We start from the raw sequence: 24382 nt of genomic DNA on the forward strand, positions 1-24382 counted from the left end.
CTTTTTTACTGAGATCTCGTCGAGGGCTTCCTCACCGCCTGAATAATGTGCATGTTATCTGCGGACAAATCGAGGCACTCTAGGGATCTGAACTCGGGCACCATGCTGCCAAGTTGAACGATTGTGGGGAGGGGTGCCACAACTGCAGATTGCTCTGGTGAAGCAGTTTGGGAACCATCGGAAGCCTGATCAGTGCACACACTGATAGATGCTGAAGCTCTGAAAACCAAAGCCTGGCCGGCCACCACGGTGCTATGAAAAGAAGAGAACAATTCACTGTGCCCCTCAGCTTGCAAAGCGCCCAATGAATCAGAGGCAGAAAAGCATAGGCCCTCATGTTTTGCCAGGAAATCTCGAGAGCATCTCCCAGAGAGGAGGCTCACAGCTCGTTTCTGGAGGCATACAGGAGACGTTTCCCCATTTGTCAACGTCGCAAAGAGGTCCACTTCTGGAGTGCCCCTACAATGGAAGATCTGTAAGAGGACCTCCATGTTCAGTTCCCACTTGTAGCTGACCATTGTTCGTCGGCTGAGAGCCTCTGCCGTAGCATTCAGCTACCCCGGGGTGTGTACTGCCACAAGCCAGATGCCATGCTGAACAGCTCATTCCCAAACCTGAATGGCAAGATTCACAAGAGGGGACTTGGTACCCCCTCCTGCCCCCCCCCCGCTTGTTGATATAAAACATGGACACCACATTGTCCGTGCGGACACGGACAACTTTGTTGACAATGACAGGCTTGAACGCTTTCAGCACCAGGAACCAATGTCGCACCCCAACCCAGAAGGGAGGAGACCGTCGTGACTGTCAATGGCGGGCAGGGGTCTTGAAAAGCCACACCCACCGACAGATTGCTGAGAGAAGACCTCCACAAGAGGTCTATCCTCATGAGGGATGAAACCAGGATCATTTTGGAATCTGGATCCACTGCGGCGTCCTCATCTTGAAGCAAGCAAGAGCCAGCACACGAGGCCATGAGGCCCAGAAGACTCTGGAACCACCCGGTCGACATGCTCTCTGACCACGTAAACACCGGACATGTGGCCAACAGATCCACCATTCTGTCCCCAGTCAGGTATACCCTGCAGTCAATCGCGTTCCAACGAAAACCCAGGAAAATCAAGTCCCGAGAGACCGTCATGGAGGATTTCCTCCAGTTGACCGACAGCCCAAGATGGAACAGGAGCTGGATGAGAGACTGAAGGTTGTTCGAGGCTGACAGAGGACAAGGACTGCGCAGCAGCCAATCGTCCAAATACGGATACACATGGATATCCTGCAGCCAAAGATAAGCTGTGATGACCGACATCTTTGTAAAGCCATGCAGTGCCGAGCTGAGGCCAAACGGGAGCACACGAAACTGGAAATGCTCCTCCCCCATGGAAAATAGGCATTTCCGATGGACTCCAAATAACGATATGCATATAAGCATCCTGAAGGTCCACCACGCTGAGCCAGTCGCCCTTCTGCAAGAGGACTTTAGCTGACAGGGCATGATCATCTTGAATTTCTCTTGGGGAAGAGAGAGATTGAACTGGGAAAGGTCTAGCATGGTGCGCAGGCCAGCCTGGTTGGGTTTAGGCACTGTAAACAGCCGGGAGTAGAAGCCCTCCCCTCGCTCTCCTAGGGGAACAGGTTCCACCGCCCTGAGATCCAGAAGCTTCTGGATCTCTGCTCCGAGGGAGGGCGATCCTGAATGCTGGAAGGGAGGATTGAAAGTGGGGTAGGGGGAAGGGGCAAGTGGAAGCCCACCCAAGCAACTGACAAGACCCACCGGTCCTCGGTGATGGTCTGCCACGCCTCCCAGTGAGACGCAATGCGCCCTCCCACCGGGCTCTCGTGCGAGCACAGAAAAACCTAATTTAGCTGGTTTTCGGTGTCTTTACCACCAGAACCTGAGGAGGCCGAGAGATCGAGAGAAAAACTGGTCCCGTTGCGGACGCCGACAGGAGTTTCCTGTTGGAGTATTGACTATGAGTCTTCAGATTCAGAAACCCTCGAAAACCAGAGGAAGGCTGAGGCTGCGAAGACGTCCTCTGCGCCCTGAAAGGCAGTTTAACCAAGACGGACTGGGACTTGGCAGTCTGAGTGCTGTCCTTAGTCTTGGTCAGTTCAATGTCGGTCGATGAATGAAAAAGTTCTTTGCCGTCAAAAGGCAGGTCAGAACTTAATCCTGTACCTCTTCGGAAAACTTTGCGGCATGAAGCCAAGCCTGAGGAGAGGTGTCCACGCCAAGCATGAGGCCCCGAGCCGAGGTGTCGACATGATGCGCCGCAGCCTCAACCATATCCTGCGCCAGGACCCTGGCATCTGACAAACCTGCTTTAAAATAGTCTAGTTTATGCGCTGGGAGGAATTACTCAAATTCCGACAGACCTTTCCACATTTTCATATTCGCCCCCGCCAACACAAGCTCTGCGTTTGCTAATTCAGCCCTGCTGTTGCGTCAAGCGAAGATCTTCCTCCCCAAAGAGTCAAGAATCTTGTCCTCTTTGGCCAGAACCTGGGCTGCCGTTTGTTAGGCAGAAACCTGTGCAGTTCCCTCTGGGACCACTGCAAAAGATTTAGGAATACAGGTGTTTGGCAGTAAACCCACTTGGTAGCAGTCTAACACAGATTCACTTGGTAGCTGTGGCTGAGCAGTCAGACTTCCATCAACAAGAGTTAGGCAGTATACAGAGTATTCACAATAGGTCAAAAGAGCATAGAACAAGTAAACACTGACCAGAGCTTGTTGTAAAAGATATAATTATTTATTTAAAACCACATCTAGAAAAACACACAGGCACTAATAGTAAGCAATTCAAAAACACGGTCACTAAAAGATATACACTCCCTTAAAAGAATATTAGACACGTCTTAATTAAAGCCCCACTTACTTTCAGACAGCGGTGAGCGCTTAACGCAGATGGCACTTGAATAATTCGTTTAAAAAAGGGAGAGAAAAGCAGAGTATAATATGAAACAGATCCCAACACCTTCATAAGAACAAAACAAGAGAGGGAGGCAAGTAAAACCGTGAAGTTAGAGTTCAGTAGGCCGGATCCACTTTAAGAGGATCAGAACGAAATGTGTCCAAGGTCACAGGGTTGAAGTGCACAAGAGTCTTGCAAAGGTTCAAAAAGAGTTGGACCAAAAGAAAGGGACCAGTTAGAGGGTCAAGGCGGCCAGTCCAGAAGGTTAAGGGGTTATTACCTTGTAGCAATCTTTAGAAAGGGAGGCCTGGCGGACATGGTACCTTAAAGTGGTGAGAATATTCCAGCGGGGGCAGTTGTTCCTGGCAGCGGATGCAAGTCGGTGCTTCGTCCGGGGAAAGAGGATCTCGTCAGGGAGGAAGACCGGAGTCCGTTGCACTGCCAGGGAAGAAACCAGTCGCGGAGTTCTCAGGTAAAAGGAGCGGTCCTTTTATTCACGGTCCAGTGTTAAGTGGCTATCCGGTTGCCGGGGTGCTTGGCACGGGCAATTCGACCACAAGACGTTCTGGGGTGCGAAGAGAAGAAGGTAAACTGGTTGTGCCCACCTGTCAGGGTAAGAAGCCTCTCCAGCCGGAGATCTTCTCTGTCGTCGGGAAGTGGTGAGTCGGTTCCGCAGGGCTCCACCGTTGGTGTCGTCGTGGTAGGTCGGCTCAGCTTCTCCCTCGTCGGATTCTCAGGTCCTGTGGCGACTTCTGAAGTTCCAGTCCCCAAAGCCCTGCTTTTATGTAGCACACCCCCATTGACTCAGCCTAGCTGTCAAACATGCTAAGTGGTGAGCCGGCTGGCTCACCACTTGGGCCAATCACACAAGAGTGCGACTTGAGTTACCAAGGTAACTCAGTCCAGGGTGCCTAAAACCCCTCCCACACCCCCTGTGGTACCCAGACAGAGTGGCACCACTTTTGGAGGCTTCTGTGGAGAAGCCCGCCAAAAAGTGGAACAAAGGGCTCGATTTGGGTTGGAGTCACAGAAGAGAACACAAACGCCATTTTAGAAGCGAGTCCTGGCAAAAAATACCAACCAGCGAATTAATATTAAATAAATAAACCGGCGGTATGTTTGAGGCTATGATAAATAATTAAAGTTGGTAGCCTCTAACAATGGGAAAATCCCATAGGGATATATTCGCGGTCGAATATAAAAAGTAGTATCCACTGCCACCAGCCAAAACTCGATCAGGGGGGACGTAAACGTGCCCCCTCGACTAACAGACCCCGGGGCAATCGAATTGCCCCGACCAGTACGTCTACAATATGATGGTTTGTACTGGTTTCTGTTCATAATTTGGGACTGGTAAAGCCAATGGTGACTTTACATGCCCTGGGAGACAGTAGTCAGTCCCAGGGTATGGAGTCTATGGTGGGGTGTCACTATGACACCCCTGTGTTACTGCACGGAGGGTGCTGTGTAACACACATAGTAAAAACACATGAGACCCTATGGAGTAGAGGACCCCATAGCCCATAAAACACATTAACAGTCAAAGGAACACCATAAATCATGTCCAAGAGTGGGAGAAAAAGAGTCTCACTCTTGGCAGGAGAAAAAAACAAACTCCAGAAATCCAGCAAAGCTGCTGGGGGACTCACTAGGTTAGGAAATTCAGCCTAGAGAGAGAATTCTCCCTAACACAGTTGTAGATGACGCTGAAGCCTGTCTGGATTGTAACGTGGCAGCCGCCACCACCGTGGAAGGGGGCGCACAGGACGCTAAGGCTACCTCTTACGAAGAATGAAGCCTATAACAACGAGCATCAATTTTTGTTAACAATTAGTCCAGAGTGTGGATTATCCCAGGCCTTTCGGGCCTCGGCCAAAACGTCCTTGTGGAACAACAAGCCAGTACGCAAGGTGAATGCCCCAGAAAGCACCCCTTCCTTGGGAGTGAGTGCCTCGGGTACTGAAACATCCAGAAGACCTGTCCAGCACGCGGTCGTGGAAGGCTCTTACAGAGCGGGGCTGTTCCTCGCTGTCCTGATCCCCTTGTGTGTCATCCGACACATCGGGGTCAAGCTGCGTCGCTTCTGGCCCTGCTAAATATTTGTCCACTGGAGACAAGGGAGGGAGAGCTGGAGGCGGGCCGGCCGGTAAAGGCAGAGCTGCCGGAACCACCAGTGCCGCGACTGGAGCCGACGGCGCAGGAGCCACTGGAGGGTATATTTCCCTAAACAAACCTCGGAAAACCTCGGAAATACACCTTCATGGTGTCGGAGTGCATAAGCCTTTGAAATTTTCCGAAAAAAAGCATCCTCCGCCGACGGTTTAGGCGTGGCAGGAGGGGGCCTCTCATGAGCGGAGTAGCTCCAGGGGCGCAAGGGAGAGGGCTGCCAAGAAGGTCCTTTTTTTTTTTTTTTTTTTATTGTATTTGGTTAAAAACCTTTACAAAGAAAATTTTTTTTCATACAAAACAGAATTTTCACCAGTTCATTTTCCCATTTTGACATGAATCACATACATTATATATGCTACCTAATTAAAAAGAATTTGTGCATAGCTAAACAACATTCCTACATGTATCACATACCATATAAGTATTTATAGCTCATCTTATATCATTTATATCCTTTAGCTCAGATTCAATAATTATTAAAACAGATAACAATCTTAAAATGAGTTTAGTACTTTCACCAAGCATGCATCGCTGCCATAGTACTTCACGCGATAGGTTTGAGTTAGAGATTATATAGTTCCCAAACTTCGATAGTCTCAACATTTCAAAATGTTCACAGTAGATAACTAGATGTTTAAGAGACTCAAGAGAAAACATATCCTTACAAAAACGGCAAAAACCATTGTTAGATTCTTTATCAGAGGTGCCCCATTTGCACAATCGTTCATTGGTGTGAAATACATTCAATTTGAACCGTAAATAAATATTACGACCTATAGCAGAAGGAAACTGTGTAATATAACCAGCTCTATCTCCCAATTTTCTTCTGAATTGGGCAAATTCGTAGTATAAGCGGTAAGACCCAATTCTATCAGCCTGACAGCTCCAGTAGTAGCGATACAACTTTTGTTTGCAACTAGGTAAACCTAGTATTAAGTCATCTTTCAGGATGCCCAAGAGAGCCATTAGATCGTTCATTTTTTCTGCGTATCGGGTCAGAGATTTCATACAACCCATGTGAAGAAATTCATTAAGGTCTTCATACAGTGAATTACCAGGGGGATCCAGGATTTTTGTATAGTTATTCAGGAGTCTCCAGTTCCGTTTGGCAGATATAGGGAGGATACCTAGTTCATGACGAACAATATCATTTGGGACTGATGCCGGAAGCCCCAAAACGCTATTCCAGATCCCACCTTGAAGTGTGTCTAAGATATCGTCTATCTCATATATACACATGTCTAATATATAGAGTAGCGATGGTTCGACTTTAAGGAGGTAGAATTGGATGACAGGTAAAAGAGAAAAGCCACAGTATTTACCCATAATTATTTTCATCTGTGAAATTAGAGGTTTAGATTTCTCACATATTTTCTTTTTCCACCAGATTTTTGAGTAAGCATTCGATAAAGGATACCCTAGATATTTAATTTCATGTGTAATGGTGACCCGAGTATTTTCCATGAGCCAAGTGTATGGGCAGCTCTTTTTATAACCATCCCTAAAGATGATAATTCGGGATTTGTGGTGATTGATTCTCAAGTTATGAGTATTTGCATAGCGGATGAAAGCATTTAGTTTATGCTGGAGACCAAATGGTGTTCTATCTAAAATAAGAATGTCATCAGCAAAACCAATATAGTTCAGTCTTGTGCTACCAATTAAGATTGGATAGATGACTTCTTTTGTCCAACATTCCTCTATGTCACAAGTATACAGATTAAACAGTACGGCAGCCAGAGTACAACCTTGTTTCAATCAAATTTTCGATGGAATTTTGGCAGTTAACATGCCTTCTTTATTAAGGCGCACTCTGTAGGTTGTGTCTGTATGGAGAAGCCGTATTAATGCGATCAAATAAGCCGGGAAACCCAACACCTCCATCTTCCACCACAGGTGTTCCCTTATCACGGTATCGAATGCTGAACTCAGATCAAGAGCTGCCATATAGACAGCACCTGTGTTGTTATGTTTGGAGTTCCACTCGATGTGAGATATCAGTAAAGCATTAAGAGAGCATCCCATGTTCTGACGAAAACCAGTTTGAAATTTTGATAGGATGGCATTGGTTTTCATATAGACTTGCATTTCTTCAAGGATCAGTTGGGAGAATACCTTAGAGGATGCGTCAGTTAACGCAATCGGGCGAAAGTTACCAGGGTCATTAATAGGGCCTTTTTTATATATGGGGATGACAGTAGCTGAACACCATGAACTAGGAATTGCTTGAGAAGAAAATATCACATCAAATTTGTTTTTTAAAATGGTAGCCCACAAGTGGATATCCGATAGAAAAAGACAAGCAGGGATGCCATCAGGTCCCATAGCCCTTGAAGGATTTAGTTTCTTAATTGCACGTGTTACATCTTCAATGCTCCAAGGGGAGCGATTAGGTATTGTATTTTGAATTTCAGCCAAGAAGGCCCTTCGCCACTCAAATCAACGTAGATCAAGGGCGCAGATTCCGCAGAGAGCGAGAGTGTGCGGTAAAGGCATTCGTCATACACTGGACGAAAAGGATGCACACAAGGGAAACGATGTTCACCTGAAAAACTGCTCCCAGCACCCAACGCCGATGGCTACTGTAGTCATGGCAGGAACGGCTGCCATTTTGTCAGCACCTGTAGAGAACTGCAACACATGTGGGAGTGAGGCAGGGGTCTCCACAGGTGGGTCAGGGGTCTTCATTTTAGCCTGGACACAAGGAACCTCGGCAGAGCCGGTACTGTGTGGCCTAGGATGTTTCTGAGACATGCTATCAGCCAAATTAGCCTCCAACGGAGGGACCTCGGCCACACCGGTAACAGAGCAATTCCGGTCAGTGACCACTCTGTGCCCCCCTCAACAGAACCGGTGTCACTACCCGAGTGGGAACAATGAGTATACCTCACGGACAAGACCTTTACAGGCCTTTCGGAACGGTCACCTTAGCCTCAAACCGAGGAACCTCGGATCCATGTCCAGTAACGGCCCCCTCCACAAGGGGCCTCAAACCTTAGTTTGAGGTACAGAAAGCCTCCACAGAGGCCTCAGGACGTTACCCCGGTGTCTGTATATCAAGCTACAGACAAGGAGACCTCGAAGCAAGCTCCGGTACCCATAGCCTCAACAGACCTGTTCCCACAAACAGCCCCCAAAGGAGGGGCCTCTGATTGTAATTTGGTGTCAATAGGCCGGGCGTCTCTTCTTTTCGTCAATGAAGCTTTGAAAATGCGGAGGAGTGCGCTGTAACACCTCCTCCCACCGCTCCAGACGCTGAAGCACCCGGACGAAAGGGAATCGCAGTAGAAGCACGAGTCCCAACAGTGGTCCGGACCCAAACACTCTAAACAAAGAGGATAGGGATCCGCCCTACCGAAGCGTCGATCGCAGGAAGAACAATTGGGAAAATCTAACTGAAACGGCATAGACTGACTTCTACGCGACCGCTAAGCCAGAGCAGGAGAGAAGGACACTGGATGGAAAAAATCTTCCAAAGATGCTAGTGCGTCCAGTCCCGATTGTGCGGAGAAAAGGACGGATGGGCGATGCACTGGGCAGAGCTAAGGAGGGCGGGTTACGGCCGTGTGCGGTACCCTGCATAAAAAGAGATGGACACATTTTTGAAAAATGTGATGCTTTTTACAAAGTGCTCCAGTCCCGTCCCACAGGACTGAGGAATGTCCCATAAGTATGGAGGAAAGGGGACAGGACATAGGAGTAAGACTGATTCATTTCCACCATTTTGTGTGCAGCTTTTAAAGGCAGAAATCACACTACTAGTAAGGTTTAACCCAACCTGGCTCAATCCCACCAGAAAACGAAAAAAAACACACACACACACACACACACACACACACTTTACTCGCTCCCTCTCCCTTCCACATGCTACAAACATTCCTCCTCCTCCCCCCACAAGCACATGCAGCCACTCACTCACACTCTCACACACCAAAGACACTTACTTTGGGCACCCACATCCCTGCTCTTTTATATTTGTATTTATTTCCATTTTGTATTTATTTTATTTATAAAGCGCACAAGGCCCCAGGGCAACCGGGCGCATCAGTTACAGGCATAATACAGACAGACAATTGAATTATATATACACAGGAGATATACAAGCACTAGAGTTAAATATACAGGAATATACAAAAAAATAAAGCAGGGAATATACAAGTGTAGAGTAGAAGGTTAAGGCAAAAGGCAGTAAATGCTATAGCTGATGACTCTAGAGGTAAGCGTGGGAGGACAGCCAGGCTTTGGCTTTGCGCTTGAACACTGGGAAGGAGGTTTCTGCTCTGAGGAGATTCGGTAGCGAGTTCCATAGCTTGGCTGCTAGGACTGGGAAGCTGCATCCACCGGATCTTTGGAGGTTAAAGCGTGGGATGTCAAGGCAGTTTGTTTGGGCACTTCTGAGTGGTCTGGAGGTGATGTGTCGTGTAAATCTGCTGGCTAGGTAGCTGGGGGCTTGGTTGGCGAGGCTTTTGTGTGTGAGCGCCAAGACTTTAAGAGAAATTCTTTGGGATACTGATAGCCAGTGGAGATTCCGTCTGGAGTCAGAGATGTGAAGGTTTCTAGGAATGTTGTGAGCTGCTCTGATTGCATTGTTGGAGGATTTGTAGTTTCTTAGATTGCATTTTGGCTTGGCCGTGCCAGTCAGCCCCTGCGCACACTCCTGTGCATTGCAGGGGCCGACAGTTCCATTTGCAATGACAACTTGAAGAGTTTCCCAAATAGATTTTATTTTCCGTTATTTTTAAAAACAAATAACTCACTCCATCGGAGAAAAAAAAAAAAAACCTGAGAACGTAGACGCATGGAGCTTCCAGGGTAATTGTAGATGTAGGGTAGGGAAACTGAAGGAACACCCTTGTCGGCACCCTTTTACTTTGAAAGTAAACCGCTTTAAATACTCTGGAACCACCATTAGATGGCCTATACAAAGAGGTCTTTACAGATCTACAAATAAATTGATACACTGTCTAAAAGAAAGCCACATAATCTAAATAGATCCCCCTTGGTACTCGAAATATGCCATTTAAATCAAGCATAAAGGACAGTCTTGGCATCTGTAATAGCCTCGACTACTATCAGAGCCCCAGGCTCACTGACATTATGTATTCCCCAATTTCCTTACACATTCAATCGCCCCACGTGGTACGAGTCATTTATTACCTGGTTTGCGTTCCCACATCAACCGAGGCAGCAGAAACAGCAGCCATCTCAGGCACAGAGAAATGAACAAGTGTTAGCTGCTGGTTACTGCTGTCTGTATCTGTCAGAGTATCTTCCTTTTCACATTTTTCTTTAACATCTGTAAGGCAGAAAGCACATTTTGAAAATGCATTTTGTTTTGAAATCACATTTGTTCAACAGATGTTCACTTTTTTTATGAAACAAAGTCTGGGGTATACTTTAACTAAACATTTTCTTTAAAACATTACATCACCACTACATTTCTGCCAGTCAAATGAACTGCAGCAGTCCTAAGGATTGTAGTCAATACAACTGCAAGAAAACATATACAGAAGTAATTGTATGAACACAATTTTACGAGACAGAAGAACAAGTTACTTCTTACCTGGTAACGTTCTTTCGATGGGATGTTCCTCCGACATATTCCTTATCTTGATAAATCATCTCCAGCTTGCTGGCCTCAGAACATTTTTTTTTCAGTAGAGGGCGCTGCATGTCGACGTCCCTCGAGCCGATGTCCCTCGACAGCCTACATATCGGCGCCGACGTCATCATGCATATAAATAGACTCGCGCAGCGTCCGTTGCTCAGTTCCGTTTTGACATTTAACAGTTGCTTTACATGAATTGGTTATTGACCCTGAAGGAGCGTAAACTGTAACCACAAGGGAAGGTTTACTGAGGGGATGGATGGGAGGGGCGATAAGGAATACGTCTGAGGAACATCCCATCGAAAGAACGTTAACAGGTAAGAAGTAACTTGTTCTTCGAAGGGATTGTGTCCGACGTATTCCTTATCTTGATAGACTCCCATAGCAGTGGTGTGTAACTGGAGGTGGGAGTAAAATTGCCATGTTTCCCTTCAAGAGTGCAACACAGCTTTGCCAAATCTAGTCTCTTGGCTAGAGGAGGAATCCAGGTTGTAAAATGTTGTGAAGGTATGTGTGGACGACCATGTGGCAGCCGCACATATGTCTCGAATCGGTACCACTCTTTGGAGGGTCAAAGAGGCTGCGATACCCCTGGTTGAATGAGCCCTAAGATTTTGAGGAGGCTCTTTCCCTGCCAGCTTGTAACATTCCAGAATGGCCAAAATAATCCATCTGGAAATGGTCTGTTTTGTTATCGGTAATCTCAATTTGTGCCCCGAGTAACCTACGAACAGTTGGTCTGCTTGCCTAATCCTAGCAAGTCTGCTGATGTAAAAGCTCAAAGCCCGCCTTGGGTCCAGCCTATATAGCCTTGTTTCCTCTTTCCCGGGATGAGGAGGGGAATAGAATGAAGGTAAGGTAATCTGAGTGATGTGGAATTCAGAAACCACCTTAGGGAGGAAATTATGTTTCACTTGTAGGACAACTTTGTCTTTATGAAAAATTGTATGAGGGGGTTTACAAGATAGAGCTTGTAACTCGCTCACCCTCCTTGCAGATGTCAATGCCACTAATAAGACAGTTTTAAGGGTGAGAAATCTTAGCGAACAATAGTGGAGTGGTTCAAAAGGAGTACCCATCAGGAAATTTAAGACTAAATTTAAGTCCCATAAGGGAACTTGGAATGGTCTTGGAGGATAGACATTGGTTAATCCCTTCAGAAATTGTACTACTAAGGGTAACTTGAAATACGATTGTTCCTCTGCAGTGCGCTTGAAGATCGATAGCGCTGCGAGATAGCCCTTGATAGTGCCAACCTGAAGGCCCGAATATGCCAAATAGAGTAAAAAATATAACACCGTTGGTGTACCACATGAAAAGGGATCGATATTCTTTTCTCTACACCAGCTGCAAAATTTGTCATCTGGGAGGTCCCAATCCTTGTATCTCAAACTTTCTGATACCAAGCGTGAAGGTTGAGGGTTCTGATGTCTGGATGGAGAACCTGACCTCCCTTCTGCGAGAGAAGATTCTCCTTGAGTGGAAGACGAATTGGAGGGCAGATGGACATGTCCAGAAGGTCCGGGTACCACGTTCTCCTGGCACAGTCCGGGGCAATTAGGATCATGGCTTTCCGGAACCTTCTCAACCTCCTGATCATTTGAGGAAAGACAGGGACTGGAGGAAACGCATACAGAAGTGGAAACTCCTAGTCCACTACGAACGCATCCCTAGAGCTCCTCTATGGGGAAATTCCCTTGAACAAAACTGATTGCACTTCCTGTTGATACTGGTGGCGAACAGATCCACTTGAGGGGTTCCCCAAAGGGTGAAGATCTGTTGAAGGACTTCCTGAGCTAGTTCCCACTCGTGGGAGACTGTACTCTGCCTGCTCAGAGCGTCCGCTGTCAAGTTTTTCTCTCCGGCTAAGTGAACTACTGATAGAGAGATTCCTTCTTGGATTGCCCAAAACCAGAGCTGCATCGCCTCTCTGCACAGAGGCAGTGATCCTACGCCTCTTTTGTTGAGGTAGTGCATGGCCACAGTGTTTTCCGTCGTCATCAGGACATTTTTCCCCTGTACAGATGGCAGAAAAGCCTTCAGCGCTAGAATGATTGCTCTCAGCTCTAACAGGTTGATATGTAGTCTGGACTCCGATGGAGACCAACGACCGCTGATGGTCAAGTCGTTGGCATGGGCTCCCCACCCTGTGAGGCATCTGTGACTACTGTTATCTCCGGCCATGGTTGCCAAAACAGTTCTTTCAAAATGTTCTCCTGACAAGCCCACCACTGAAGGTCTTGAGCCACCTTGTCCGGAACCTGAAGGAGATCTGTCATTCTCCCTGAGAATTGCGACCACTGAGTTCTTAGTGCCCACTGAAGAGATCACATTATCAGGCGAGCCTCTGGCACAAGGAAGATGCAGGATGCCATGAGGCCTAGCAACCTCAAAAAGTCAAAGGCTGGGAGATGTGTGGCATTTTGAAACTTGATGACCATCTGCAGAATATCTTGAGTACCAACCCATGTTCCTCGCCGCTACAGGTACCGGTTCTATGGCACCTTTCTCTAGCAGGTCTAGAATCTCCTGCAAAAGGAGCGGATCTGGAAACTTCAAAGATTTGTTCTCCGGTGGAGGACTCTGAGGGGTGCGTAGAAAAGGCAGGCAGTAACCTTGGGCAACTGTCTCCAATGCCGAAGCATCCGACGTAATAGCCTGCCATTCCGTCAGATGTTGAGTTAGCCTGCCCCCTACTGGTGTCTTGTGAGAAGAGTCCTCAGTGATTTAGAGGCGGCTGATGCCGAGGGTAAAGAGGCACCTTCTGTTGCGGCTTTTGTATTTTTACCCCGTCCACCTCGGGTGAATCTTTGACCTCTTTGAACCGACTGTCCTCTGCCTTTTCCGAATGCGGAATAAAAGCGAAAGGACTTACCTCTCCAAGAGGTTCCTGAGGGGCGATATGGCTTTTGACGGATTGCAGCTCCCAGGGATTTTGCTGCTGCTTTGAATGTCTAACTTTTCTAGGCTGTCATCCGCCTTCTTACCAAACAAAGAAGAGCCGTCAAAGGGCCTATTTAAAGTCTGTCTTGTACATCTGAAGCAAACCCAGACTTTCGCAACCATGCAAATCTGCGGGTTGTAGTACTTGCCGCCAGGATACTGTCAGCAGAATCAATGCCAGTTTGAAGGGATTCGCAAATTGCGTCTTTACCATCCTTAATGATGTTTAGAAACGCTTCCCTTTCTTCTCCCTCTGGGAGGCAGTCAGCCGCTGATGCACACTCCCAAAGTGTATGGCTGAACCATGCGAGCGTACAAGTAGCGTTAATAGATTTCAACATCATGCTACATGCAGAAAAGACTCTTAGCCACAGAGTCGTATCTTACTGCCTGATGCAGTTGCTGCTTGAACAACCAGACACTCTGGAGTTGGATGTTTAGACAAAAATTCAGGGTCAGTAGCAGATACCCTATATTTGGCTGATAACTTCTTGCTAACCGCCGGATAACCTCAGGAGTTTCCCAGTTAGCCAATATTTTTCTTTGTAATGCAGCGTGAAATGGAACCAAAGGATCCTCCTGTGGGCCTTTAACTAAAATGTCTGTAAGGTCATCATGTTGGAATGCAGGTGAAGGTGTAGACCAACCCATGAATTCTATAATTTTTGCCATTAAAATTCTGTAAGGGGTCTCAGCATGTTCCCCTGGGTCTGGTCTTGCAAATTCTATTTCTGGGGAAGTATCTAACCCACTTGCCTCATGTAAGGATTCTCGAAGGTCCTTCAACCTATTTTCCGCAGAGGTAAATTCCTCTGGTTCTGGTGTTGCAGATCTCTGCAACCCAAAGGGTCTTTCTTGATCCGAATCCTCCCCATCCTCATAAATTGAAGACAAAGGTCTGAAATGATCAGACCTTGGAAATGGCTTAAATCCCATTTCAAGAGCAGAAGGGGCTAAATTTGTCATAATTGGTTGGGAAAACGTCGACGCGGACGTTAAAGGCTTTGAAAACACTGAAAAAGGTGTCGAGAAGATTGGAAGATGCCTCAAAGAACTCGAGAGGATCGGGATCCTACTCGAGGTGGTCGACCTCGAAAACATGACTAAGGCCCTGGGTATGACCACTGGCTGTGAGGTAGTGACGGCCGTGGGTTTGTTCTTTTTCGACGTCGATTTGATCGACCTATGCGTCGATGATCCCTTCGATAATGGCGTCGATGACGCAGATTTATGTGTCGAAGGGACCTTCGACGATGGTGTCAATGGCACAGTGCCTTTGCTCGAGGGTTCGCGACGCTCGAGTAGTTTCTTTCGTCGGGTGCAACGACTCGCAGCATTTAGATTTTTCGGGTCTTTCACCCAGGGTATCACCCTCAGCTGTCTTCGAGGGGATCGAGGCCGCTTTCTCGAAGACGCTAAGCATCCTTTTACGGAATTCCTCCCACACAGCCTTAGAGCTATGTTTTGTGGGGCAGGTGGACTCTTTCCGGAGAAACAAAAGACGAGGAAGGGAATCTTCAACGTCCCTTACTTGAATGCTAGGATCTCGAAGAGTGGTGGGAACTGCTTCGAGACCTAGAACTAGAATGTTTCCTGTGTCGGCGAGGAGACGAATATCTCGACTCTGCCAAGGAAACTTTCGAAGGAGTTTTAACTGTCTTACCTCTCTCAAGTTTCCCCTTGCGCTCCTTCAAGGCTTTCGCCGTCATGGGCATGCAGTCCGATCCCAGGCACCACAAACAGATCCTGCAAGGATCGGTCAACGACATTTTCTTTCCACAGTCTCGACATTTTTTTAAGCCGGACCGTGGAGTCGTCGGTTCGGATGAGGAAGCCATCGAGTAAGAGTTGGTATTCTCGAGGAATAATTAATATATTCTCTGACTAACGAACTGAGCAACGCGATTCCGAGGCCCACGAAGCGCGGAAAAACGGAACTGAACGGATGCTGCGCGAGTCTATTTATACGCATGACGACGTCGGCGCCGATACAGAGGCTGTCGAGGGACATCGACGCGCAGCGCCCTCTACTGAAACATTTCAGCAGGCTGGAGTTCTATCAAGATAAGGAATACGTCGGAGGACACAATACCTTCGAAATGTATTTTGCAGAAGTGGAAAAGTAGTCATGCCCGCATGCTGAGCAATTCATTACAACATTGCCATATGTCAACGAATGTGAAGAAACCTACATAGGACTAGTTCCCTCATCAGGTAGACCCAAAGACATTTGGGCACCATTCAGATCTTACCTTGAAACTACCTCGCCAGACTCAGAAGAATCAGATACTGGTTCAACCACATGCGGAAACTCACCACGAATACCCAAGGTTTAAAATACCCAATGTGTTAAAATTGAACTATTAAAAAATGCAATGTTTTTATAATACGGGAGTGTGAGGGAGAATATCACTGTTTCTGTTATGTATATTCTGGACTATTGGGAAGTTGAAGCGATTGTGATGTGATTTGCAAACCAAAAATATTTTTTTTTTTAAAATAAAGATTGCACTGTAACCCCAACACCCTTGATCACAGCTGTCAAACTCCTATTTGCAACGGGCGTAGTTCCAACTAGCCTCAAAGAAGCCTGGGTTCTACCACTCGTAAAGAAACCTACTCTCAACCCAGCCTCACCTAATAATTAACGACCCATCACCACAGTTCCCGTTCTACTAGAGATACTGCATAGAGCAGCTTACATCCAAATACAACACCGAGAATGTAATTCAATCCTAGGAACGTGCCAATCTGGCTTTCGCCCAGGGCACGGCAGAGTCGACTCTTCGTGATCTGAAAAATCTAATGGACCATTAGGGATGAAGGAAAAGCTGCCCGATTACTCCTCTTATATCTATCTGCAGTCTTTATTTTTTTAATTTATTTTTATTATTTTAAACAAACAAAACCAACATACAGCTTTTCGGGACATACATAATCAATATCAAACCGTCACATTATACAGCGTTATTCTCCGTCCTCTCCCCACCCACCCCATAAACTTGAGCCGGCTCATCCGTGTCATCTACGGGAGCGTTTTCGGGAATCACAGTGCTTGTAGACTCGTCTGAGTCTTCTATTTCATGGTTAACGTGGTGGGGGTTTACCATAGAGGTCACCAATTGTTGCCAGGCTATCAGGGGGCCCACTTCCTCCTCACCCCCCCTGATAACGGCTTCAAACCATACTACTGATTCCGCTTCCGCCCATCTCAGGATGTCCGCCCACCATGTCTCCACCCTGGGTCTGTGGGCCGCCTTCCAGCCCATTGCGATCCTGCGCTTGGCCAGGATGTAAACCAGGTCCTTCATCTTGCTTATCTGCTTTAGATTGCGTGGCCTGGGAAAAATCCCGAGCATGCATGCCCAAGCCGACCCCACATCCAGCACCACTCCCCCACCGGCCATCTTAGTCTTTATTTTGTCCCAGAATCTGTGTACCTCAGGACAGGCCCAGAACATATGTAGCAACCCAGCCTCCACCTCCCCACACCTGGGGCATTTCTGTGTGGCCGAGCCTCCAAACCTGGCTATTTTCCTGGGGGTCAGATAAGCCCTATGGGTGACATACAACTGGATCTGTTGGAGTCTCACATTTCAGGACACCTTTTTATGGTACCTTTGAGCTCTCTCCCATTGCCCCTCTGTCATGGGTCCTCCTACCTCCTCCTCCACCTCCCAGTCCTGCCTCAGTTGAAGCAGTTCCTTCCCAGCCTTAGCTCTCAGGAGCTCGTATACCCTGGATATTTCATGCTCATCCTCCAAAACATCGTACATCGTTTCCAGGGCGGCATCAGGTTCTTCCGTTTCGTGAGTTTGGTGTAAGTTATATATTGGCCTATATGCACCCCTGTCTCCTCCTGCAAACTCTGGAATTCCAATACCTCCCCCTCCTGCCATATATCCCCGAGGGTGGCCAAGCCCATCGGCTCCCAGTATCTACGGACTACTTCAAGCAATTGGGAGTCGTTTCCACACAGCGCCACCAGCGGAACCTGCTGGGAGAGTGGATCCGGATCACCCACCGTTCTCCACGTCCTGCGCCAGACCTCCCAACCCAGCTCCAATAGTCTCCCTCTTCCCACCAGTTTACTCTTGTAGCCACACCGTCTCTCTCAGAAAGTATGGAGCCAAGTCACCCTGCAAGAGTCTAGCTTCTGCCGAGTCCTCTGACGACAACCACCTGGCCACAAACAGCTGCCCCGCCAGATAATAAAGCTCAAAGTTTGGCAAGTTTATGCCCCCGTCACACGAGTTCTGTAGTTTCGACAGGGCTACTCTGTTCTTGGAGTTGCCCCATATGAAGCTCCTGCACATACCATCAAGTCTCTTGAAAAAACTTCTGGGAATCAGATACGGGACATTTACAAAAAAAAGTAAGAGTCTGGGCAAAACCACCATTTTGAGCAGAGCTGCTCTCCCCATCATAGATAGGGGTAATCTAGACCAGAACACCATACTGTTCTTAACTCCCTCGATCGCTTTCTCTGTATTATGTTCGTGCTCCGTTTCCGTCCTGTGGGAAATGTTTACTCCCAGATACCTAAATGTCTCAGGTTGCCAGGGTATTTGCAGGATAGGCAGCCTCTCCAACGGGACACTTTATACCTTCCCAAGGGGAACAAACTAGACTTCCCGGGGTTCACTGATATGCCCGAGAGGGTGGCATAACGATCCATCACCTCCAGTACATATTGCAGGTTTTCCTCCGGGTAGCACAAATAGAGAAGCATATCATCTGCATACAGCGATATTGTCATGATCTCTGCTTCCAAAAGGTCAGGGTTTTCCCAACTCCCTTGGAAGCAGATCCATAACCCAGGTTCCGAGTGCCAACCAGTCCCAATTGGGACCTTTTGGACCCAGTCCTGGCGCCAGTGGCACCAGGCTCATAAATATGCCCAGTCCCAGCGCTGGAAGCGCCGGGCTCATAATGCTTAGGTGGACTTACCTGCAGCAGACCATGCTGCTTACTTGCCTGCCAGTTGAGCCTCTGATCCTCTTCTGTTTGGAACTACTTTTCCTGTTGGGTGGGGCAGGAGCCACTCCCTAGATTCAGAACACTGGAACTCTTCTGGAAAGCAGGAACTCTTTTCTTACCTAGGCGTGGCTGTGGAAGGAGACACCTAAGCACTACAGGAGGCTATTTAAACCACACCCGATGGATGAATCTTGCTTTGTGTTATTCTGCATCCTCTGCAGCAGAACGCTCATCGTGTCTTCTGCATCTGATCCTGGGCCTAAGGAAAAAGGCTTACCATCCTGAATCCAGTCTTCAGCAACACCTATAAAGACAAGAAAGAACAGGTTAGCATTACGGTCTTCAGTGACAGCTCTTCACTTACCTGGTCCATCGGCTGTCACCAACGCCTCGCGCTGCATTCCGGCATCTGAAAGACAAAGGCTTACCTACTCTTTGTGCGCTCCGGAGGTCTTCACACTGCATTCCGGCATCTGAAAGACAAAAGTTTACCAACTCTTTGCACGCTCCGGAGGCCTTCGGCGCTGCATCCCGCATCTGAAAGACAAAACAAGGTGCGTTTAAAGACATTGGGGAACTTTAATACTCACGTGCCATTACTCCTTTCCACATCTAACCCAGTGGGTATTCCAGCACCCTGCAGCCGCTCCGAACTTGTACCTGCAAAATAAAAAGACAGTTAGAGCGCATCGTGAAGCAGGCAACAAGCGCTTACTTACGTGCTTCCAGGCGCTTCTATTCATCACACGGGCTCCATCTTCAACTCACTTCAGCCCGTCATCCGCCATCGCCGGAACCCTGCAAAACAAGAAACATCATTACTAAAGACTTGAAAGACATTAGAATTACTCGAAACTTACCGTTCGTGCAGTAAACGACGGACAGCAGTCCTCTGAAGTCAAGAGGCCTGCTCCCCTTATCCAGTGAAGAAACTGGTTACAGCACCCTGCCCCGAGGCAGATGGAGAGCACGGCGTTCACTTACCTAAGGTGAGAGCGTTAACCTTTGGGGTTCTACAGGAGAAGAGAAAGGGAAGAAGAGAGAGACATTCAATAACCCAGTTCCTTAATCCCATATTTTCTATCTGCAGACATCTTACCCTTCGAGTCAGACATACAGTGCATAGAGGTCCAGCCCAAAGAGCCAGCCGTGTGTTACACATCACCTTTGAAGATACGGTATACGCCCAGTCAAGACCGGCGCCTCTACGGGAATCAGGTGAGCGTTACAGATATCAGGTGCATGCCACTTATCGTACGAATCCCCACCTCCCCGTATTGTTGTCGCAGGCATATTGCCAGCGGCTCTATTGCCAGTATGTATAACATGGGTGACCAGGGGCATCCCTGTCTGATCCCTCTGCTGAGTTGCCATTTGTCTGAAGTTGTGGATCCCATTTTTACTCTCGCTACCGGGGTGCTATATAACATCTGGACCCGCCTGATGTATCCAGGGCCCATTCCGTAACCTTTCAGGGTCGCATTCAACCATGGCCACCGCACCGAGTCAAAGGCTTTGACCGCATCTAGCAACACGATAGCCAACTCACCCGTGTCTTCCCCGGTGTAATCAATGATATGGTGCAGCCTCCTGTGGTTGTCTGTGATATTCCTACCAGGGACATAGCCCGTCTGATCTGGGTGTATCAACTTACCAATCACCCTCTTTAGCCTATTGGCCAATACTGCAGTGAGTATTTTACTGTCTTGATTGAGCATGGACAAGGGTCTATAGGACCCGCACTCCATGGCTGGCTTGCCTAGTTTCAGAAGTGGGATGATCACTGCCTCGCGGAGGGACGGTGGCAATTCCCCCACTCGTAGGCTTCATTAAACATGTCAAGCAACGGCTGGAGTAGCTCCTGCTTGTATGTCTTTTAAAACTCGCTAGGCAACCCATCTGACCCAGGCGCCTTACATGTGGGCAGATGTTGGATCACCACTTCCAGCTCGTCCGAGGTAACAGGGGCATCCAGATCCGCACGTTCTAGGTCATCCAGGGTGGGCAGCCCTATATCCTCTATTGTTCCCAGTAGGTCTTGGTTCGTATCCTCCCCTGTGTCCTCATATAGTTGTCTATAATACTTGAGGAACTCCTCATTTACCCCCTCCTGGGTGTTACGGGTTCGGCCTTCCACATCCCTGATCTCTCTTATCACTGAGCGGGGGGTCTCGCTCTTATACAGCCAGGCCAGCAATCTACCCGGCTTATCGCCCCCCTGCATTTCTTGTAATTTAATTTGCATAATCTATCCCAGAGTCCACTGCAGGTTAACTGCAAGTCTTATCTTGGCACTATTCTCCCGGGTTGTCTCCTCATTTTGCATGAGACCTTCCAGCTCTCTTTCTGATTCCTGAAGTTCCCGTTCAATGCCCCCTTGGAGCCCTTTAGATTTCGATATAGCAACCCCCTGCGCCACCACCTTAAACGCCTCCCATACTGTACCCACAGAGCGTACACTGCCCGCGTTAGTTTCAAAATATTCCTCGATGGCCTCCCTCAGGTCCTCTCGAAACCCTGCGTCTTGTAACGCCTCAGTTCTGAGTCTCCATGTCGGGATGCGCGCCCTGGGGGGTTGATATCGCCACTCTACGACCAGAGGCGAGTGATCGGATAATACCAGAGCCTTCATATTCCGCTCCCATCATTTCTCCCAATATCTCAGACGCTGCAAACACATAGTCTAGCCTCGTGTGCAAGTCATGTGGGGCTGCATAGTGCGAGTATTGTCTATCCAATGGATGCTGCTTCCTCCAGACATCCACTAGGCCTTCCAACATTGTCCCCAGCGCTTTAGCCGCTGGCTTCAATGATTTGTCATCTGACCTGTCTATTCTAGGATTCAGGGTACAATTAAAGTCCCCTCCCCACACTATCGCGCCACCCGCCAGGGGGCTAATCTTACTGTATAAGGACCTAAAGTAAGCCGCCGTATCATGGTTAGGGGCGTACAAATTGATGATGTGCACCTCTCTGTTCTCCAGGAGTCCCGTTACCACCACCATTCTGCCCTCTGGGTCTATTGTCAAACTGAGCACCTGGAACGGCACGTGTGGTGCCACCCCTCTTGCATATGTCAAATACGTGGCCCCCATGACACTACCCCTCCATTTTCTCCTGACCACCTCCAGCTTCTCCTTAGTGAGGTGGGTCTCTTGTAGCAAGGCTATATCAATACGCATCCTTTTTAGATACAGCATCACTTTGTTGCGTTTTAAGTAACTGTTTAGGTCCCGCACATTCCAGGTCACCACTCTAAGATTACCCGATGCCATCTAATCGGTGTGCTCCCAGTCCACTCCTCCCTCCGATGCTTCCCGTGATGGCCCGTTTACCGACTCTTACCCTTCCCAGCCTCAACAATCCCCCCCCTTGTGCCCCATCTCCACCCCACTGCACACAACCCAACCCCTCCCCCCACAAATGCCCAGCTCCATGCTCCATCCCTGGATCTCAGGCCCACCCGTGCCTGGTCCTATCTGGTGTCCGAGGACTAGGACCCCGCAGGGCGTCACCGATCTAACAGTGACCTGACTAGGTATACTAATGGGTTCAAGGGATGCCTCCTAGGTGCTCCCACTCATCTGTTTAGGGTTGTTGCGCCCAGCGGATCCCCATCTTGACGCGCACTCCCCACAAGCTTAATTGAACTCTATATTCAAGTCCCAATGTCCTAGCCATGTCCCCGAGGAGGACACAGCTGCATTCTACTTATCTCCTGCAGCCCCCATCTGGATATCCGGTTCCTGAGGGCAGCCCTGCATATTCAACCATTTCATCGCATCCTTCGGCGTCTCAAAGAACAAGGATTTGTTCTTGTAGAACACTTTCAACTTGGCTGGGTAAAGCAACATATAACGATGGCCTGCTTCTTTTAATCTTCTTTTCACCGACCCAAAGTTCACCCTGCTTCGATGTACGTGCAAGCGTATAGTCCGGATATGCTGTGATTTTTGCCGACCCCCTTTCCATCGTTCCTCCCTTCCGAAAACATTTGAGTATCTTCTCCCGGTCTCGATAGTTCCGAATGTTTGCGATCAGCGGTCGCGGGGGGGGTGTTTCCCGGGGGCGGTCTTCTTGTCAAGGCCCTGTGTGCCCTTTCAACCGTGAACCCCTGGGTCAGCGCCCCACCAGTTATCTCCTGCAGGAGCATGGTTTCCACATTCGGTTGGGCCCTTCCATTCCTTCAGGCAAACCGACAATTCGTATGTTTTTACGTCTGGCCCGCCCTTCCTCCTCCTCCGCTCTGTCCTCCAGGTTGCCCACCCGCTGCACGAGGGCATGTAGCTCCGATCCATGTGCAGCGCACGCTGCAGTATTCGGGGCCATCTCCTTCTCCAAGTTCCCGGTGCGCTCCGCGATTGTCCGCACGTCCAGTCTCAGCAGGTTCACTTCCTCTTGGACCGCACCAATCTTGAGGTCCAGGCCCACCTTCTGTTCGTTCATTGCCTGGCCCAGTTTAGACTCCCGGGCCACTTTCAAGTCTGCAATTGCGGCTAGCACCTCCTGGATCGTGCCCTGTGCCTCCGCCTCTGTCGTGGGGGTCTCCTTGCTTTTGCCTCCCTCCGCACCTGGGGGCGTCTTGGTGTAGGCCTCTATTGTGGGCTGTTTGGTCCTGGGTCTGACAACTTTATTAGAGATCCTGCTGTGTTGTCCGGGCGTAAGCCAGCTCCACCTCCCCGTGCACAAAGGTCTGCGTGGCACCAGGCCACTCTTGGCAGTATAGGGCTGTAGCAGCTATGCCCTTGTGTGTCTTGGTCGCTCGCCTCACCCTTAGAGTGGGCTGTGCCCACCCACGTACTTGCGCGCTCTCGGTGTCGGGACCCCGGTCTCTGCCTTACTCCATGGGCACCTTCCAAGTTCAGTCTGGCTTCACTGCGGGCCCAGCATCAGCCGCGAGTTCGCGGCGGGTCTCGTCAGTTACCATCTATGCGCATTCGGGCCCCGGGCGCACGCCTCTTCAGGCGTCTTGCTATCTCGATCTTGTCTCTCGGCTCACGAAGCTTAAGCGCGGCCCGGGCAGTCTGCCTTCTTTCCTCTGCTTCTCCACACCATGGCCCCTTCGGGGCTACAGGATACTGAAATCCATTACTGGTACCGTCTGATCCTTCCATCAGCTATCATTGCAGAGCACCCATGACCCTCGATGATCCCCTTGTTCCCGCGGCCATTTTGTTTCAATCTTTCGAGTCGGGGCCCGCAGTTATACAAATGGGTATAACTGTGTTCATGCATCCCATGTGCATCAAAAGTTCAGCGAGTACGCCCCCCACCTTCATAGTCACGGATGTTAATTCACAGCGCTGGCAGGCATCCGTGCGCGCGCTTTTTCCCCAGGATCAATACAGGATTGAAGGAGCTCCTCCGGAGCACGCCCCTTTACCTGTCCGTCCTAGCCACGCCCCCATCTATCTGCAGTCTTTGACTTGGTCGTCCACAGGATTCTATGTCATCCGCTCACCACCTCAGCATCTTTCTCAAGGAGTAGCATCCTGGATTGCCTCATTCCTTTAAGTTAGAATAAATTATGTTACTCACCATAGCGACTAACTTACTGCTAGTCCATAGTCCCCTTTCCTCCATACTGTATGAGCGTCCCTCGCTAGGGACAGAAAATTGACATTTTCACCAGAAAAATTGTCTTCCCTGTTGAATTAAGATGCACACGGGGCGCATTGCCGGGAGCATGCGCTCTCCCGACTCCGCCCACCGGCACCACTCAGTCACCTTTGACGCAGCGGCTATATTACAATTACCTAATAACATG

At 48.7% G+C, this 24382-nt stretch overlaps 1 protein-coding gene across 7 annotated transcripts in view; it reads right to left on the reverse strand.

Moving 5' to 3' along the window:
* KMT2C (lysine methyltransferase 2C) overlaps nt 1-24382 on the reverse strand; it is a 2745351-nt gene that overhangs the window by 2593538 nt on the left and 127431 nt on the right. For all 7 annotated transcript variants that reach the window (XM_069647923.1, XM_069647922.1, XM_069647921.1 and 4 more), the window contains exon 3: nt 10242-10380. In XM_069647923.1, coding sequence (XP_069504024.1) covers nt 10242-10380 — 139 coding nt within the window. The remainder of the gene's footprint in view (nt 1-10241; nt 10381-24382) is intronic.

This window comes from Ambystoma mexicanum, chromosome 2q, assembly GCF_040938575.1.
Source record: "Ambystoma mexicanum isolate Mex_15411 chromosome 2q, UKY_AmexF1_1, whole genome shotgun sequence".
Lineage (NCBI taxonomy): Eukaryota > Metazoa > Chordata > Amphibia > Caudata > Ambystomatidae > Ambystoma > Ambystoma mexicanum.